General features: G+C 36.3%; 1 protein-coding gene across 6 annotated transcripts in view; it reads right to left on the minus strand.

Moving 5' to 3' along the window:
- ALS2 (alsin Rho guanine nucleotide exchange factor ALS2) overlaps positions 1–20220 on the minus strand; it is an 81251-nt gene that overhangs the window by 19936 nt on the left and 41095 nt on the right. For all 6 annotated transcript variants that reach the window (XR_001147422.3, XM_012738977.3, XM_012738971.3 and 3 more), the window contains exons 11-23: positions 19848–20028; positions 17569–17634; positions 11814–11976; positions 7319–7450; positions 6778–6906; positions 6297–6367; positions 5853–5919; positions 5314–5516; positions 5134–5199; positions 3993–4091; positions 3230–3394; positions 1696–1807; positions 1393–1470 (exon numbers count right to left, since the gene is read on the minus strand). Coding sequence is in view for 5 of the 6 variants with exons in the window: in XM_012738977.3 (XP_012594431.2) it covers positions 1393–1470; positions 1696–1807; positions 3230–3394; positions 3993–4091; positions 5134–5199; positions 5314–5516; positions 5853–5919; positions 6297–6367; positions 6778–6906; positions 7319–7450; positions 11814–11976; positions 17569–17634; positions 19848–20028 (1532 nt within the window). In the remaining variant the exon portion in view is untranslated. The remainder of the gene's footprint in view (positions 1–1392; positions 1471–1695; positions 1808–3229; positions 3395–3992; positions 4092–5133; positions 5200–5313; positions 5517–5852; positions 5920–6296; positions 6368–6777; positions 6907–7318; positions 7451–11813; positions 11977–17568; positions 17635–19847; positions 20029–20220) is intronic.

Below are 20220 nucleotides of genomic sequence, written 5' to 3' on the forward strand. Positions count from 1 at the left end.
TAAGAAAATAAAAGACAAGCCACAGACTGTGAGAAAATATTTGCAATTCATATATCTGATAAAAGACATATATCTGGAATATATAAAGAACCCTTACAATTCAACAATAAGACTATACAAACAATCAAATTGTAGAAATGGGTAAAAGATTTGAATAGACATTTCTCCGAAGATATATAAATCACTAATAAGCATGTGAAAATATGCTCTACCATCACTGGTCACTAGGGAAATGCAAATTAAAGCCAGGAAATACCACTTCAATACCCACTTAAACAGCGACAAGTAAAAAGACAGAAACTAAGAAGTATTTTTGATATGGAGAAATTAGAATCCTCATACATTGCTGATGGAAATGGAAAATGGTACAGCCACTTTGGAGAACAGTTTGACAGTTTCTTAATATGTTAAACAAGGCTGGGTGCAGTGGCTCACACCTATAATCTTTGTAATTTGGGAGGCCAAGGCAGGAGGATTGCTTGAGGCCAGGAGTTTGAGACCAGCCTGAGCAAAAGTGAGACCCCCCCCATCTCTGCAAAACAATAGAAAATTTAGCCAGGCATGGTGGTGCACACCTGTAACCCCAGCTACCTGGAAGGCTGAGACAGGAGGATCCCCTGAGCCCAGGAGTTTGAGGTTGCAGTGAGCTATGATGATGCTTACTGCACTCTAGCCTGGGTGACAGAGGGAGAGACCTTGTCTCAAAAAAACAACCGACCCTGTCTCAAAAAAACAACCAACAAAAGGAAAAACAATATGTTAAACATCAACATACCATACGATCATACAACTCAGCAATTGTACTCTTAGGTGTCTACCCAACAGAAATGAAAACATATGTCTACACAAGTTGTATTCAAATGTTTACAAGCAACATTATTCACAACAGTATCAAGTTGGAAATAACTCAATGTCCATCAACTGGTGAATGGATAAATAAAATGTTGCTTTGAAATATCATTCAACAACAAAAAGGAACAAAGTACTATACATGACACAATATGGAAAAACTTCAAAAACATTATGCTAAGTGCAAGAAGCCACACAGAAGAGACCACATGTATGATTCCATTTACATGAAAGGTCTAGAACAGGTAAATCTACAGAGTAATTAGTGGTGCCTGGGACTCGAAGCGGAAATGGAGGTGACTGTGAGTGGCAGGAGGAACAGTTTCGGGTGACAGAAATGTTCTAAAACTGTATTATGGTGATTGTTGAACAATTCTACATATTTACTAAAAATCATTGAAATGCGTGCTTACGGGTGAATTTTATGGCAGGTAAATTGACTTTTTTAATTTAGTTAAATTGACTTTTTAAATTTTTAATTAGTCAAAAAACATGAGTAAAACAAATGTATTACAGAGAAAAAGAAGACAATTAGCTTCTAACCTTTCCACTAAGAGTCCAGTCATCTGAAAATTCTCCCTCATAGATAGTATCATCTTCAGAAAGTAAAACCCCATTTCCCTGTGAGAAGAAACAAAACAAAAATCACAATACATAAAATACAGAGTAACTTAGAATGTGTGCAGCCATATCCCCAAAGCCTTATCTAATCTTAAGAGACAAGGATAATAGTACTAAGAAGGCAGAACATTAATAAAAAGATTATTTTAAAAGTTTAAAAGATTATTTTAAAAGTTAAGGAGTTTAAAAAAGTCAATAATAACTATATGGAAACACTCTACTCACCATCATTTTATTAAGGTGAAAGTTGCCTTCATAGTATAATCCAAATTGAGTAACTACCACACCATTTCCTTGACATGCATCATCTTGCCACATTCCCATATACTTCTCCCCCCTGTATAGAAATAAAAAAAGAAAAGAAAAAGCACTGATGACGAAGACAAAGTGGGGAAAAAACAATTATGTGATGCATGGGAGATCCTAAGCATCTCCTATCCCATATCATCCTAGGTACTGATACCATACTAGGCTAGTATCAGTTCCATTTTTCTAGTTAAAATGGTTAACTGTATCTCCTCAAACATGGGACAAAGTGATAGCAAAAGATATCTTATTCAGAGTAATGTTCTTTCAGGAATATAATACTGTAGTCTACCTGACACAGATCTGTATACACTCCATGTACTTACTTGGTAACTTTAAAATCCATAATTTTAAAAAAGAATGCTGAGAATTCAATTCTAAATAATTTCATTGAAAATATAATAGGCAGAATCAAACCTATGCACAATTTTTTCTTACCCAAAAGCTTGCTAACTTAGAAAAGAAAATATTCGCCTGATACACATCTGATAAAGGGCTGATAACTAGAATCTACATAGAACTCAGGAAAATCATCAAGAAAAAAATCAAACAACCCCATTAAAAAGTGGGCAAAGGACATGAACAGAAACTTTTTGAAAGAAGACAGATTAATGGCCAAAAACATACAAAAAACTGCTCAACATCTCTAATCATAAGGGAAATGCAAATCAAAACCACAATGAGATAACATTTAACTCTAGTGAGAATGGCTTTTATCATAAAGTCCCAAAACAAGAAATGTTGGCATGGATATAGAGAGATAGGAACACTTATACACTGCTGGTGGGAGTACAAACTAGTACACCTCTGTGGAAAGTAATATGGAGGTACTTCAAAGAGCTACAAGTAGAACTACCATTTGATCCAGTAATCCCATTACTGGGCATCTACCCAAAGGAAAAAAAAAGACATTCTATAAAAAAGACATCTGCACTAGAATGTTTATAGCAGCACAATTCACAACTGCAAAGACATGGAAACAATCCAAGTGCCTATAGATACATGAGTAGATTAATAAAATGTGGTATATGTATACCATGGAGTTCTACTCAGCTACAAAAAACAATGGTGATCTAGCACCTCTTGTATTATCCTGGATAGAGCTGGAGCCCACTCTACTAAATGAAGTATCACCAGAATGGAAAAACCAGTACCATATGTACTTACCACCCAATTGGTATTAGCTGATCAACAGTTATGTGCATATATAGTAGTAACATTCATCGAGTGTTGGTGGGAAGGGAAAGGAGAGGATGAGTATATACACACTTAATAGGTGTGGTGCACACCATCTGATAGACATGTTTGAAGCTCTGACTTGGGTTGGACAAAGGCAATATATGTAACACAAACATTTGTACCCCTGTAATGTGCTGAAATAAAATATGCATCTCTCTCTCTATATATATATATATAAATATAAACCTTTGAAATTAGGAGCAGAATACTGTACCTAGTGATATCATCAAAGACACCATATCCTGCTTTCTTATCCAATACCCATTGGCCAATGAACATACTGGGAGAAGAGGAAGTCAATTTTCCACTTCGTAGGAGACCATGACCATGACGCATGTTATCTTGAAAACAGCCCTCAAACACTTCACCAGAGGCATAACTGTGGTTGGAAAGAATGAATGAATATCACATGCACATTGAATTCTGATGCTCATCTGATGCTCATTAAAGTTTAGGAAATTCAAAACTATACTCATTCTCACTAGTAGCTATAATTATTTGTTTATATGATTATTTTTCACCAATCAAAAAATCTCATTTTTGAATGATTAAGGCTAAGAAGTTAAAGACATCATAGGTGCATTTGCATTAACACGGTGAAAAAAAATGTATCTGTAGTCCCTTATGGGAAAATGAAATGAGTTATCTATGACAAGGAAGAATAAAAAGTTCTACCCATTAGAATCACTTGATTAAACATAAGATAAACTTACAGATAAGAGATGCAGGCAACTCAATGAGAAATTTATGGTTTATAAGGTATGTATAATTTAGATAAGAACTAAATTTAATAACCTAATATTTTTATCTTGTGACAGATAAGGAGTTAATCTTTAAAAGAAGACTTTAAACAGAGTTTCAGGCATTAGAAGAGTAAGTAAAATATAATCCTTGAAAATTTTAGCTATACAAACATTTAGGTTTACATGGTCCTTTGAAAAAGCAGTACCAGTCCCCAGCTTTTCCAATGTTATTACCTATACACTCCTTGACCACACATTTTTCCTTCTTTCCAATGGCCCACATAATGATCTTCTTTGTTCATTGCCTTGTTTGGGATTCTGTACTCTCCATACCTGCCAAGGAAAATAAAAAACATCAGAAGATGCTTTTATGACACATTCAGCTTTTTTATGTATATATCAGTAAACATTTTAACAGGGAAGATAGAGAAAAGATTTACCTATAGGAGAAAAGGGGTAAATGGAGTCTTAATTTAAGCTGAATGTATTACTTAAGCTGTTTGGCAAGTCTTAGAAGAGTAGGACATCAATCTCAGTATAATGAGAGATTAGGTATTTTATCCCAAGTCCAATGAAAAACAGAAGAAGACCTATGTTGTAGGCCTATCTCTGTCACCAATTAGCCACATCACCTTGGATAAACCCAGGTACCCAGATCCCTTATCTGGATAATAAAGGGTATAAATCAGATTATCTAAAGTTTCTTCTCATTCTAAAAATCCACTAAAAATAGATTTTAAAACATCATGAAAATTTACATTATCACAAAGACAAAAAAATTACCTACTCAATTATGTATCTTTTTTTATATAGTAAAATAAATTCTTTAACATGATACAAAATACTTCACTGCCATATATTAATGATGTAAATATATTTACAGTATTGGAAAACATTACAAGCTTATACAAAAATAATGTCATTAGAGTATCATTAGGATACAATTTGGAAGAATTCCCCTTTAAAATCTCAAAGAAATTAAAGATGATTTAAAACTACTGAAATGAAAATTTCATTATGTCCTTTGTAAAGGAGGCACTATTGTCTCAACAGTTTTATCATCAACATTACCCCAGGTTCTCAATCTTCACAACCTAGAAATGCATAGAAAACACCATCCTATATTAATAGATGGAAGACTGTGTAACTTGAGGTCACATGGCTATCAGGATGAATGACTCAGTCTAAGTAAATCGGAGGAAGGTACCCCAGACTCTTTGCTCTCTTCGTGAGCATGATAAGGCCTAATACATCATATGCATTTCTAAAAACAACACAATAATCTACTATTGTTTGAAAAGTAACTCGGAACACAAAGTAATATAATTTGTGACTGAATCTGAATTTACTCTCATGTATTAGGCAATTTTCTTACCCATCTTCTAAGCCATTCCTGAACATGCCAGAATACGTCTTTCCATCAGGCCACTTCAAAACCCCTCTGGGATGCATAGGGAAAGAATATGTATGTTAATTAATGTTTCAGATAATCAACACTTTTTCCATAATGTGACCATCAATCCTCAACCCAGGCATAAACCTACAACATTTTCACCTGCCATGAGGCTTCCCTGAAAACCAGCGTCCATCATAGGTTGCATCCTTTAGGCGAGGATCCTTGTAGAAAGTATATTTGGCACTGCGTGAGATGGGTGGTTCCTGCCTCTGAACACTGCTGCCACTTGCGTACGGTGGAAGATCAGATGTCCCCCTCAAAGCCTGATCCACAGCTTGGCTTATAGCCCGTAGCCACTTAGTCTAGGAGCAAAAAGTAAATGTCAGTAAACTTAAGGCAACAACTCATCAAGCATCGTTTTAACTCCTGCTAGCTTTCCTTGGTGTAAATAATTTTTATGTCAACTAATGCTTTTCTTATTGAGTAATACTGATTGGCTTTTGGTTTTCACTGGTATATGTTTAAAATTAAGTCACATTAAAAAAACTAAAAACCTACAGTTTTGGTTAAACAAAGATTTATCAGACCTAACTGTGGATCATTAGCATAGTAAGAACAATTTTTGTTTCTTCTTTATTACTACAAGAGGCAGAACAAGCCAGGCCAAAGAGTGAAAGAAAATACCATAATGGACTAACCTTTTCCTGGGGTGTTGATGAAATGAGAGTGAACTGCTCCTCAGGTGTAGTTATCTTTAAGCCATTCCTAAAATGTTCACAAGGATAAATACCAGTAGGTATCATAGACTGTCATTACAATATCAATCCTCAAATATGAAAAGCAACCTATTTACTTCAAAAGGAGCAGAAGTCAATTAAATGTAAACGCTCATGCTCTGGATTTGGTTCCCACAGTGGGGGAGAGCACAGAGTACCTCTGCTCTGTGTTGAACAATGGGGATGTGAGCAATGGAGATGCCCTCTACCACCTATCATGATTTGCCATGATCTTCACAACAAGCCATTTTGTGATGCACAGAATGATGAGGCAGCCCTCCTAAACTTTTTATCAAATTTAAGGAAACAACCTGGGTAACAGAGGGAGAGAACTGGAGGGGTGGAGTAGGGAGGGGGTGCACTTACACACCACCAGCTTCTTCAGACAGTGGCTCCGCCCACAGCGTGGCCAAAGGGAAAACATGGTGCGTAGAAAACTGAAACAGAGAACATGGAGGCACGCTCTACAAAAGCCCACATAGACTTCAGGGTCTCTGCCGCATCCCGTTCATGTCATTAGCCCACACAGGCCTTGCAGTTTCTGCTGCACAACCCCCTTGAAATGGTTAGGTCCACGTGGGTGCCACCATCTCTGCCACATAGCAGTCACACAGCTAATCCCAGAGGGCCTTCCTATCACTGTTGCAGGGACCCCTTAACATGGCTGACACTCATTCTCGAGCTGGAAACTAAAACAGCTCTCTGAAATCCAGTCCATACCACCAACGCTAGCTGTAGCTTTCAGCAAAATCGCAACAATTCTTAACACAAACTGATGGTATAATTAATTAATAAGTATAATACTCCACTTTCTAGGGCCTTTTTTAAGGTTAGGAATCCAGCCTACCTGGGCATGGACCAGGGCATCGTTAAAGAGAATGAACCAATTCACAGAAAACCTCCCAGCATGCTGCAGAGACAGGGCTCGGTTACTGCTCTCACACAGCAGTCGACGCTCTGGCTTCCTCAAGGAATCCTAGAATTAAAAACAAAGTCAAACAATCAAAATTATTTTAACATGCAAACGGAAAATGAAACAGACACAAATCATATTTAGAGGAATCTGTTGGTCACAATGTAGCTTGGTGTTAAAACTAAATTTAGATGGGATCCAAACACTTATAAAATTAGAGCTTAAAGGAGATTGAAAAGAAGACAGGGATAAACTAAAGTAGGCGAGGCAAGTCTTCAGAGAGGATTCCTAGAAATGAGGGAGCATGTTGATATTTACAGCACCCATTGCTATGGTCCGTAGACATTTTAGGAAATGGGTCATTAAAATATTATTACCATAAATACATGGGGAGCACAGACAATTATGACAATTGTTATGGAAATGCCTACTGTTTGCTAGGGTAACAAATATAATAACAACAGGCATGGTTTACCGTCATTTTTCCAGGAAAGGTCTTCCAGAAGCCCAGTGTGTATTCTGCTTCCTTCCTTTTCCTGCCGAGATGGAGAGCAAGAGACTCATAACAAGAACTGGAATCCTGCAGTTTCTGATATTCTGGAGATGTCTAGAGGCCAATAATTAAGGGAGGGAAAAAAAAGAACATAAACAATTGTCCAGAATCTGTAGCCTCAGTGTAATCCAGATATGTAGTATTAAATTTAGCGGAAAAAAAAAAAAAATCAGCCCAAGAACATACTTCCCATTTTATCACACATAATATTAAAAAGATGTACACTGAAGGAAGCTGGGAAAAGAAGATTGGTTTCAGAAAAATTCTCCTACATGCAGTTACATATGAAATAGGGGAATAACTCAAGTAGGGAAGAACCAAAAAAACTGGCAGCTATCAGTGAGGAGAGCAGCAGAGAACTCAGGATAGGGCAGGAGTTCTCAAATGTTTTGGTCTTAGGGTCCCTTTGTTTTACATATGTGAGCAACATCTATTGATATTTGTCATATTAAAAACTAAAGTTAAGAATTTTTTAACATTTTAAGTGGAAAAAAAACTGTATTTTCCAAAATGCTGATGATGGTCCACGATTTTTTTTTTCAAATCTCTTTATCTGGCTTAAAATATAACAGCTGGATTTTGATATCTGCTTTTCCATTTAATCTGTTATGATACATTGGTTGGTTGATATAAAGGAAGAAATTTTGGCCTTATAAAGGCATATAGTCAGAAAAGGAAGAAGTATTTTAAAAGCTATTTCAAATAATTGTGGATATTCTCCTTTGATACTGTATTAAAACTTGTTACGCGGTACTTTCTTAAAGGGTAGCTGCAATATGGAATCTGAAACCACAGCAATGAAGTTTTTATACTCTGTCACATTAAAATTCACTAGTCTATCTTGTACTTTGTACAAGTCTTTCACCATGTATGATTTTGTAACATTGTAGATTGAACCTTTGGAAAATACTAGTTGATAGAGTTATGCAGATCTTCCAAATGTTGATACATTTTTTTCCTACAACATCAAAAATCACATGATAATATTACCACTCTCATCAGAAAAAGTCCTAAGTATTAGGAAACTGTCAGGCTCACAGTGGTAGATATATGTCTCTAACATTTTTGCTTAAAAGGTCATATTTTGTCTTTGGCAATAAATACTATCAGTTGTTCCTTTTGAAATGGCAGGTTCATTTTATTCATTTAGAAGAAAATATCTGCCAATACCCAAATCTGAATTACCATAGTTTACCTATCAATTGTTCTTTTAAGTTTAAAAAAAAAGGCACCTAATCACAATCATGCTTTTTCATGAAAAAACATACTTCAGTATGCAGAACTGCTTCATGCATATTTCCCATTTTATCATACATAATATTAAAAAGGTATATACTCAACAGTTGAGGTTAAATAAAATTAATAACTTTTACAGCTTCATCAAGCACATTCTTAAGTGAAACTGGCATTTTGTTTTAGTTTTTAACTGCAAGTGCATGATGGTGAAGAATATATACAATGACTACTAGTATAGTTTGGTACCACTGCCTAGACTCCTACTAAAGAGCCAGCAGTTTTACCCACCTTTACTTTCGCACAATCAATGCAAGGCAATATAGTGACAAAGGCAAATATCTTCATATTGTCATGAACATAGTTTCGACTTTGTGAACCTCCTGACAGGACCTTTGGAATCCCTAGGGGTCTGCAAACCCAGCTGTGAGAACCAACTACTAGGATGGAGTATAACTGCTGTGCCACGTGGTAAGTGAGCAGAAGGTAAGATGAACGTAATTACTTCAGATTCTACAATTCTGAGAGTCACTCATACGCATTTTTCTCGTTCATTTAAGAAGCATTTAATGAGTATCTACCACATACAGAACATTCTGCTGAGTGCTAGGGATAAAAAAATAAGTAAGGCATGATCTTTGTCTCCTGTGAGCTTATAACTATGCAGAGTACATAGGAAACATAACATTTTAGAATAAAGTAGTAGTTTTATTAATAGGTTATCTATCAGAGGAAGAAATACAGAAAAGTAGTTAAGAGAACAGACTTTGGAACCACAGTGCCTGGACATGAATTCTACCTCTGCCAATTCTCAGCTCTACCTCAATTCTCTCATCTGTAAATGGGGGATAATAAGAACTACTCCACAGGGTTGATGTAGGGATTAAATGAATACATGTAACATGCTTAGAAAAGTGCCTGGCACATGGAATGCATTTAATAGATATTAAGTATTAATATTTGTATATGCAGTTTAAAAATTACATATATATGCACACATATATGAAGTCTAGGCTGTAGCTCAGACTTACTAAATTATAACTTACAGTGATGGCATATAGGTACATATGTTTTGAAAACACTTCTAACAGATGATTTTAACTCCTTGTTATAAAAATGATAAAGCCTATTGATAAAACGTGAGAAGTAAATAGTGGAGAATAAAGTACTAGCAGAACACAGCAAGAGATTCTCAAGAGATGGGGAGGAGAGTGAAAAGCAGTATAGAAGAGAAGCCTTTATTTTCATGAGAAAAATGACTTTTGACCCAGGCCTTCAAAGTTTCCCATAATGTGGCCGGGCACAGTGGCTCACGCCTGTAATCCTAGTACTCTGGGAGGCCGAGGCGGGTGGATTGCTCAAGGTCAGGAGTTTAAGACCAGACTGAACAAGAGTGAGACCCCATCTCTACTAAAAACAGAAAGAAATTAATCAGCCAACTAAAAATACACAGAAAAAAAAAATTAGTCGGGCATGGTGGCACATGCCTGTAGTCCCAGCTACTTGGGAGGCTGAGGCAGAAGGATTGCTTGAGCCCAGGAGTTTGAGGTTGCTATTAGCTAGGCTGACGTCATGGCACTCTAGCCCGGGCAACAGAGTGAGACTCTGTCTCAAAAAAAAAAAAAAAAAAAAAAAAACGTTTCCCATAATGAGGATGGGAGTAGGGGTGTTTCAGGAAAGAAAATATCTGGCCGGGCGCGGTGGCTCACGCCTGTAATCCTAGCTCTTGGGAGGCCGAGGCGGGCGGATTGCTCGAGGTCAGGAGTTCAAAACCAGCCTGAGCAAGAGCGAGACCCCGTCTCTACTGTAAATAGAAAGAAATTAATTGGCCAACTGATATATATATAAAAAAAATTAGCCGGGCATGGTGGCTCATGCCTGTAGTCCCAGCTACTCGGGAGGCTGAGGCAGAAGGATCACTCAAGCCCAGGAGTTTGAGGTTGCTGTGAGCTAGGCTGACGCCACGGCACTCACTCTAGCCTGGACAACAAAGCGAGACTCTGTCTCAAAAAAAAAAAAAAAAAAAGAAAATATCATATGTGCTTTTCATATAAAGCACATGAGAGCTACACCCAGGAAGTCTGAACTAATATACGGACCACAGGGTAGAAGATAAGGCTAGAAACCAAGGAGGGTATCAGATTATGAAGGGCCTTGAATGTGAAACTAAAAAGTCTAAATTATTGCACAGATTTACAGCCTTTGGACTGGAAATAGTACAATATTAAACTCTGAAGAATTCTAAGCTGATCTAGCAAGGAAGATTTTTTTATTAATTGAGGTCCTGTTGAAGTGAAATCTGTATCTCATTGGGATATTTGATAGTTCAAACCTTCACAGCCCAAACTGATCAGTTTAGATTAAAACTGAAACCAGACTAAAGAAAGGACCTACAAGATCACAATAGGATCAAATGTAGAAAGCCCACATCAGTTCCCAGGTCACTCTGGGGAATGAAATGTATCTAGATCAAGAGATAGACCCCAAGATTTAAAAACTTCTAAACCTGTAAGGGACCTTGGAGTCATTATGGTTTCTCTAGAGCCCTTTAGAATAGAAACGAAATCACACATTTCAGTACAATTTCAAAGGTGATTGTTTCAGGACCAGCTTTAACACATCCATATCCTAGAGTGGTGCTAATTTCCTAGGACTGCACTTCATTTTATACAGAAAAGTGGACTAGTTAACATTTGAGAAAATCCTATTTTAACATTCATTTCTCATAGCATTTGCTATGGTGATATAAACACCTGGCACGAGTCTATCATGACTACAAGCCAGGTGGTATCTCTACTGCTTTACAGGTGTGCACCATTATACTGAAAGCCAGGGCCTTACAGAGCTCTGTGTAACTCATAATCAATATGCATTCAATAAATTTTGACAACTACTGAATGAGCAGCATGATAATAGGATCTCAACTTTAGAGATAGTTTCATAAAATGAATAATAAAGTTAATCTTGATAAGGTCCTGAAAGGAAACTTAATCCACAGAAAACTAGGTTTACCCACAGTCATACTTCCCTCTTTCATTTCCTTGAAGAAAAAGAAATTTAATTAGATAGAGGTAAATATTAAATTAGTGGAGTTCCAGATCTCATGGTGGCATAATCTAAACAAACAAACTACTATGATCTTTGGCTTTCCAATTGTCCAAAGGGAGTAAATATAAGCGCTTACCACTTCAAAACAAGTAGCAAGCTTTAGCAAAACTTTTGCATAATTATGAAGTCGTCTGATTGGCAAGAAAAACAAAGTATTCAGTATTTCCATCAACTGAGTGTTTTCATCATTCACTTCTGATAAATCTTGCAACAGCTCTTGGTTTTTATTTAAGAAATCACTGGAAGCAGAGGGAAAAAAGATTCAGTTAATCATTTTGGTATTGATAATATACATGATATCAAATAGAAAATTTCACTAGATAGTACCTTTTTCAGAATGCACATTTTTAGGTGCCATGAAAGTCATGGAAGATAAATACAATGAAATAAGCTAGATAAAATTAGAAGAATTTCCCTATCTATAAAATAGGACTTTTTTTAGCATAAAAAGTAGCAAATGGTAGCAATAGTAACTCCAATAGAAATGGTTAATCACATAATTGTGCTTTAAGTTCTAGGAAATGAATCATGCATCCCACAATTTCAGGAAATAACCAGAGACCAGCTGACACCCATCACCTGTTAATTTAAAGCCAAAAGTCACAGCAATAAATGGCAGGACTAATTGCTCTAATCAGTTGTGATACACAAAAATACTGGAGAAAAAGCAAAGTTCCTTGCTCCAACAGATTTAGCATGGATATTAAAAACTTCTGATTTCTTTTTTCCTTCAATTACTGATCACCTAATAACAGTTTATTACAGAAGAGTAATGAAAGCTGCAAGAACCAGTACTACAATTAACAGGAAACAGCAAAGCAAATTATATGTGAAGAATTAAATGCTGAGATCTTTAAAAGCATTTCAAACTGAAGATAAAATTTAGTTTTTATATTCAAAAATTTTAATGCTGATCAGTAACCCACTGAACTATACTCACCAGACCAAAATACTTACAAGGATTGTAGAATATTAAGAGTTGGTGGGACAGAATAATTATCTGTCACTTAAGGAGCAACAATTATGCATCAGGCACTACCCTGAGTGCTTGACAAAACATTATACTACAATTCTTAGCTACAAGACCTAAAATAAGACACATTGTCACACAAGACTATAAGATAAAAATGAGTGATTATATAATTCCTTAGAGAACTATGGAATAAAGAGATCTTGAACCCAGAAATTGTGAAATATGATCTTGGAAAAATAGAATAAAAATACATAATAATTTCCAGGAACCCAAAAGTTCAATGGCACAAATCTGATTGTTGTATAATACAGAGATGTGGGAGATCTTGGATGGAGGGCTCTGGGAAACAAGGCCCAGATTTCTATCTATATTTGGCTTGTGTTGATCCTACTTCCTCCTCCATGTTCTACTGCAGAGATCAGCTGAGGGCACTCATTTAATCCTACAAGTGCTCTGCTTTGACCTGTTCCTGTGAGATGGAGGTAGGACATGGTGAGCACATACTCCCTTGGACCCTATTTCCCCTGGATACCCAGGACTCCTTCCACACTAGACTAGAAATATTCCAACTCTTGTGAACTCCATTACTTTCCAGGACTCACTCATGTCCTTACCTACAATCTTCCCCCAAAGCAGCTCAGGTATGCTTTCAGACACTGATCAGTTTATCTTCTCTTGGGACTTTTTAATCTAATAGTGGCAATATTACTCTTTCCTTACATGGCTAGGTTTGTATTTACTCAGATTTTTAAAGTAAAAATAAATATATTAAAGTTAGAAACAACCCAAGTGTCCAACAGCAGATGGATAAACAAAATGTGGTACAGTGTACACATACAATGGATTATTATATGCAACAACATAATGGAGCTTGAAAACACTGTTTAAGGAAATAAGCCAGACATTGAAGGACAAATGTATGATTCTACTTATAAAAGGTACCTAGAATAGGCAGATTCACAGAGAAAGGAAGTAGAAGTTATCAGAGCCTGAGGAGAGACAATATGAGGAAATTCTTATTTTAAAAGCACTGAGTTTTTGTTGGGGATGGTGAAAAAGTTTTGAGTGTGGAAAGTGGTAACAGTTATTTAACATTGTTAATGTATGTGAGGCCCCTAAATTGTATACTTATGAATGATTAAAATGATAAATATCATATTACATATATTCTACCATAATTAAGAAAAAAAAGCCCTGTATAATAATCAAACCACCAAGCAAGGCTGATGTGAGCAGCTAAACAATAAACCAGCTGAGTGATGAGCTCCTAGTAATAGCATCCAAGATCCACTCACTGCCATATGGGCTCACTAGCTGTGCTCTAGTCCAGAAGGTCTCAAACTTTCTCTTTCAGAATGAAATCTTTAAAATAATTTTAAATATTGACTTTGTAAAAAGAAATTGAGAAAAGATGTCATTACTGCCTTTAACTACATAAAACAGGTGTTCGTGAACCACTACGTGGAAAAATGCTGCCCAAATCCAGACTTGATATCTGCCACTATTGCTCAGAGTCACTAGCATACATGAGAAGCAGTGAACGGAAGCTTTCAACCATGCCATCTTAGCTGCTCTAACAAGGAGTCAGGTTAATCCTTGAGTTCTATGACTCTAATTCTGAAATACTAGAGGAAGGTCAATAAAGCAGAATAGGAACCAGCACTAGCAACTGCCACACTGCTTAGAAGCCCAAAAGCCTCCCATTTAAATTGCCATAAGTCCCCATCTAGTTTTACATCCTTCTGTAATGAACTTGTTTTTCTTCAAGCATTACTATATGCAAAAGTAAGTATTCAATTTTCTCTGCTTCATTTAATTGTTGGTTTGGCTACAAACACTTTTTCCTATTTTCTTTGGCCATGATGCAGCATTTCACCAACCTTAATGGTTAAATAAGCTATTTTAGCAATTCTAATAAACACATTATAAATAATAAATGTAAAATCAGTAATTATAAATGTAAACTTGTCAAAGTCAAAAGCCCTCAGATTGAAAAAACAAAAAAGCAATAAGTCCATCCATTTGCTGCTTATAAGAAATAAACAAAAACATTATATTACAATGCAGAAAGGCTGAAAGTAAAAGAATGGTAAAAATGGCCAGGCACAAAGGCTTGTGCCTATAATCCTAGCACTTTGGGAAGCTGAGCAGGGAGGATCAGTTGAAGCCAGGAAGTTGAGACCAGCCTGAGTAAGAGTGAGACTCTGCCTTTACAAAAACTAGAAAAATTAGTTAAGTGTGGTGGTACACGCCTGCAGTTCCAGCTACTTGGAAGACTGTGGGAGGAGGATCACTTGATCCAGAAATTTGAGGCTGCAGTGAGCTATGTTTGCACCACTGCATTCTAGCCTAGATGACAGAGCAAGACCCTGTCTCAAAATTAAATAAATTAATAAAAATGGTAAAAGAAAACCTACTATATAAGGTTAAAGACATAACAGACTTTTGGGCCAAGCATGGTGGCTCACGCCTGTAATCCTAGCACTCTGGGAGGCCTAAGCAGGAGGATTGCTCAAGGTCAGGAGTTCAAGACCAGCCTGAGCAAGAGCGAGACCCTAACTCTACTAAAAACAGAAAAAATTAGCCACTCAACTAAAAATAGAAACAAAAAATTAGCCGGGTGTGGTGGCTCACGCCTGTAGTCACAGCTACTCCAGAGGCTAAGGCAGGAGAATCACTTGAGCCCAGGAGTTTGAGGTTGCTGTGAGCTCGGCTGACACCCTGGCACTCACTCTAGCCCGAGCAACAAAGCAAGACTCTGTTTCAAAAAAAAAAAGACATAACAGATTTAAATTTGTCATTTAAAAAATAAAGGTCAGGCGGGGTGCAGTGGCTCACACCTGTAATCCTAGCACTCTGGGAGGCCGAAGCGGGCGGATTGCTCAAGGTCGGGAGTTCGAAACCAGCCTGAGCAAGAGCGAGACCCCGTCTCTACTATAAATAAAAAGAAATTAATTGGCCAACTAATATATATATATAGAAAAAATTAGCTGGGCATGGTGGCGCATGCCTGTAGTCCCAGCTACTCGGGAGGCTGAGGCAGAAGGATTGCTTGAGCCCAGGAGTTTAAGTTTGCTGTGAGCTAGGCTGACGCCACAGCACTCACTCTAGCTTGGGCAACAAAGCGAGACTCTGTCTCAAAAATAAATAAATAAATAAAAAATAAAGGTCAAGCCCCTGTATTTTGGAAATGAACAAACACATGACAAGAGTCAAAGAAGAATTCATAATAAAAATTCAAAAAATATTTAGAACTGACTATAAAAACAAAATATATCAAAATGTGTAAGATACAGCTAAAGCAATAATTAGATGAAAATGTATAGCCTTAAAATGACTATATTAGAAAAATAAAAAGATTGAAAAATTATTCAACTAAATGTAAAACTTATGAAATTGTAAGAAATGAACAAGTGAACACAAAGTAGAAAGAAATAAAGAGGAAAAATTAATAAAATTAAAAAAAAGAAAGACTGGGTGAGGTGGCTCATGCCTGTAATCCTAGCACTCTGGTAGGCCAAGGCTAGAGGATCACTTGAGACCAGTAGTTCAAGATAGCCTGAGCAAGAGAGGGACCCCATCTCTATAAAAACTAGAAAAAATTAGTCAGGTGTGGTGCAACACACTTGTAGTCCCAGCTATTCAGGAGGCTAAGGAAGGAGGATCACTTTAACCCAGGAGTCTGAGGTTGCAGTGAGCTATCCTGATGCCACTGTAATCTAGCCAGGGCAACAAAGCAAGACTCTGTCTTAAAAGAAAGAAAAAAGGAAAGAAAGAATCAACTAAAGTTTGAAAAGATTAATAAAAAAAAGGATATATTGCTGACAAGACTGATGAAGATAAAAAAAAATAAAAGGCCCAAATAAATAATAGGAATGAAAAATAAGGAGCACAACTATAGTTATTACAGAGGTGAAAACACCTTAAGACAATGCTAGGAACATCATATCAATAAATTTAAAAACAAGGATGCTCTCTGGGAGGCCGAGGCGGGCAGATTGCTCTAGGTCAGGAGTTCGAAACCAGCCTGAGCAAGAGCAAGACCCTGTCTCTACTATAAAGAGAAAGAAATTAATTGGCCAACTAACATATATATAGAGAAAAAATTAGCCGGGCATGGTGGCGCATGCCTATAGTCCCAGCTACTCGGGAGGCTGAGGCAGTAGGATTGCTTGAGCCCAGGAGATTGAGGTTGCTGTGAGCTAGGCAGACCCCGCGGCACTCACTCACTCTAGCCTGGGAAACAAAGTCAGACAGACTCTGTCTCAAAAAAAAAAAAAAAAAAAAATCTGGGTGTTGAGTACACTTGAACTATTTTCTATTAAAATACAGAATTTTTAAATACTTGTGCCTTAATTAATACTTGTTGAGAAACTACACAGTTCAGAATTTTACCTCATGTAAGGGGCTTTTATATTATTTACCCAGAAGCTAAATATAAATGCTTTATATTTGTGCAAACAATTTGTACTTTTCTGGGTACCATAACATACAATATCTATTTCTTAACCAGCAGGAAAGAAAACATTCCCATTTTTCAGATGAAAAAAATTAGGCTTACTAAGGTAAAGAGAGTTATCCAAAGTATCAGAGATAATAAGTGATAGCACTAAAGAAGGACCCAGATCTTGTACCTTTTCATTCAGTGCTTTTTCAATACCATACTACTTGTCATGATAATCAGGCTAATAGTATTAAATACTTGTTCTTTACAAGAGTTAGTCAAAGTCTACATTTTGATTCATTTAGTAAAATGACCAAGTCAAAGCTTTCCCTGGGCACTAAAAAACACAGACCACTATAAAACATTTGATCTTTGGCTGTTAGAATGAGAACTGGAAGGTACGTATTTGCTTACATGGCAGGCTTAGCAAGAAGCTGGAATCCTCCCATAACCAGGAAATTTGTAATAGATGTGCAATACCTTGAGTGGGAAAGAAAACATATGCACATTAGTGTTGAAATGTAAATTAGTTCTCCAGAGTTTTCTCACGAATGAGTTTCAGAAATTTTGTGATGTCAACATTTGTGAACTATAAAGGACTAAAGAAAAGGGCAGGTTGTGTGATAATCACCATAATAAAGGTGGAGGGGTGCCATTTTAGTAAAAATGATGGTAATATGAAAGGAAATTTTAAAAACACCTAAAGCTATGCAGAAGATGCTCTAATTTACTTGGTAGATATTACTTGGTAACTTACTTAACAAACTTGAGAAAATATCATTTAAATAGTTGAATTTTTAATGGAAAGTTTCTCTAAACTTCACTACAGGTTTTTCAACTAAATCTTCAGAAACAAACAATAGTGAAGGTAAGAAAATATGTTAAAAGTGCTTGAGTGAGGCCATGTTAAAAAATGTTGATTAGGGCCAGGCAAGGTGGCTCACGCCTGTAATCCTAGCACTCTGGGAGGCAGAGGCGGGCAGATTGCTCAAGGTTGGGAGTTCGAAACCAGCCTGAGCAAGAAAGAGCAAGACCCCATCTCTACTATAAATAGAAAGAAATTAATTGGCCAACTAATATATGTAGAAAAAATTAGCCGGGCATGGTGGTGCATGCCTGTAGTCCCAGCTACTTGGGAGGCTGAGGCAGGAGGATCAGTTGAGCCCAGGAGTTTGAGTTTGCTGTGAGCTAGGCTGACACTACGGCACTCACTCTAGCCTGGGCAACAAAGCGAGACTCTGTCTCAAAAAAAAAAAAATGTTGATTTAATACTGATACACTGCTAAAGAACAAGTCTAGATATACTGCTTTGAGCTATATACATTTCTTTCACACTCATGGGCTGGCAAATGTAATCATCTGACTGAAAGAGAAGGGAAATTCTTACTAAAAATAGCTGAAGGTACTATATACTTGAAAATGGTTACAATGATAAACTTTGTGATGTATAATTTACCACAATTTAAAATGATTTTTTAAATTTACATATAAACCCAGATATCCCACATGCTCCATCTACAGGAATAAAATAATATCAAGTTCTACTATTTCTATTTTTCAAGTCTGAAAGATGGGTTAAAAGACTCAAACCAGGACACTTTCTCTCAGACAACAGCTTTGAATATAATTCAATTTTGCTTAGTATTAAAGTAGCATGTATTTATCTGTACCAATATGTATAAATCTGAAAGGAAATACAGTAAAATGATAAACAGTGGTTATTTCTAGTGGTAGGATTATGGGTAACTTTTGATTATCTTTATTTGTAGAGTTTTCAATAACAAACATACATTATCTATGTTGTAAGTAACCAAAACAAAACACATGAACTCCCTGAGGGTAGGTACTCTTTACTAGCTCCATGCTGGGCTATTGTGGACTTGGAGCTTCACCCAATGCCTGTCATTTAGTGGATACTCAGCCAAGTCAGTATTTGTTGGATGGATGAAGTATGAATGAATAAAGAACAAAATCTATACATACTTCAGATCCACTGCATAACATGATACACATAATTTGGGCACTGTAGTCATAGTAACCAAATTATGCCTTGCATTGTAATATCAAAATACAAATTAGGAAAAAGTGAGAAATATTTTAAGTTATATTTTCAAATATACTTGGAATATTTTACTTGAAAAACATGAAAAGAACCTTAAGTAACTATTCTAGACTTAATCAAGAAAATGTCTTTACATTAAAAGTAGTTAGAAAAAAGAAACAAAAAAACAAAAAAAGTAGTTAGGTCTTTTAAATCCTCTTTACACAATAGAAAGTAGACATCAGAACAGCTCCATACTTACAATCAGCAGTTGGTCTTAAAATATTGTAATTTGTTTAGTTACTTATTTCTTCACATTTTAGTATAATTTACTGAAGTAAACAAAATTGTTTTATATAGAACCAGGTTTATTATAGTACAACATTTTATGTCACATAAGTACACTATCAATCACTGCTAGAATACAGAAGGAAACATAAGAATTCATTATTTAAAAAAAAATTTTTTCCCTTGGAGAAAACTTAATTTTAGCAATGCAGAACTATAGTTGCCTTAAGATTAAAATACTGCTTTGCAATTTCTATTACCTTATATCACTCTCCCTAATCTAGTCTCTTCTGATTAAGGAGCTGTTCTCCTTGGCAGAATAACCCCTGCAGAGATTGAACATGACACGGGACTGGATACTTGCTCTGTATAACTATCCAAGAAGAGACTTGCATGCTTCAGAATGACCAAACTCCTGGCTTCCTTTTTCCCATGAAGGAAGCTGCTCAGGGAGGTTCCATGTTGACCAATGAGGTAACACAGCTTGCTGAATCGGCTTGCCACCTCCTGCAATAGCTGGACTGTAGTTACAGTGCCCAAATTTTCTGTAACAAAATGATGATGATAATAACAACATAACCTGTAGACTATGTTCTTTATTATAATTTGTTTATTCTTAACTTTTTCTTGCATTCTTTATTATGATCATGCGATCACAACTATAAATTCCACTTGTCTAAGAATACTTAACATGGTGACACACACTTTCAACTAAGGAAACTAAATAATTACAGTGT

The sequence above is a fragment of the Microcebus murinus genome, chromosome 8 (genome assembly GCF_040939455.1).
Source record: "Microcebus murinus isolate Inina chromosome 8, M.murinus_Inina_mat1.0, whole genome shotgun sequence".
In the NCBI taxonomy this organism is placed as follows: domain Eukaryota; kingdom Metazoa; phylum Chordata; class Mammalia; order Primates; family Cheirogaleidae; genus Microcebus; species Microcebus murinus.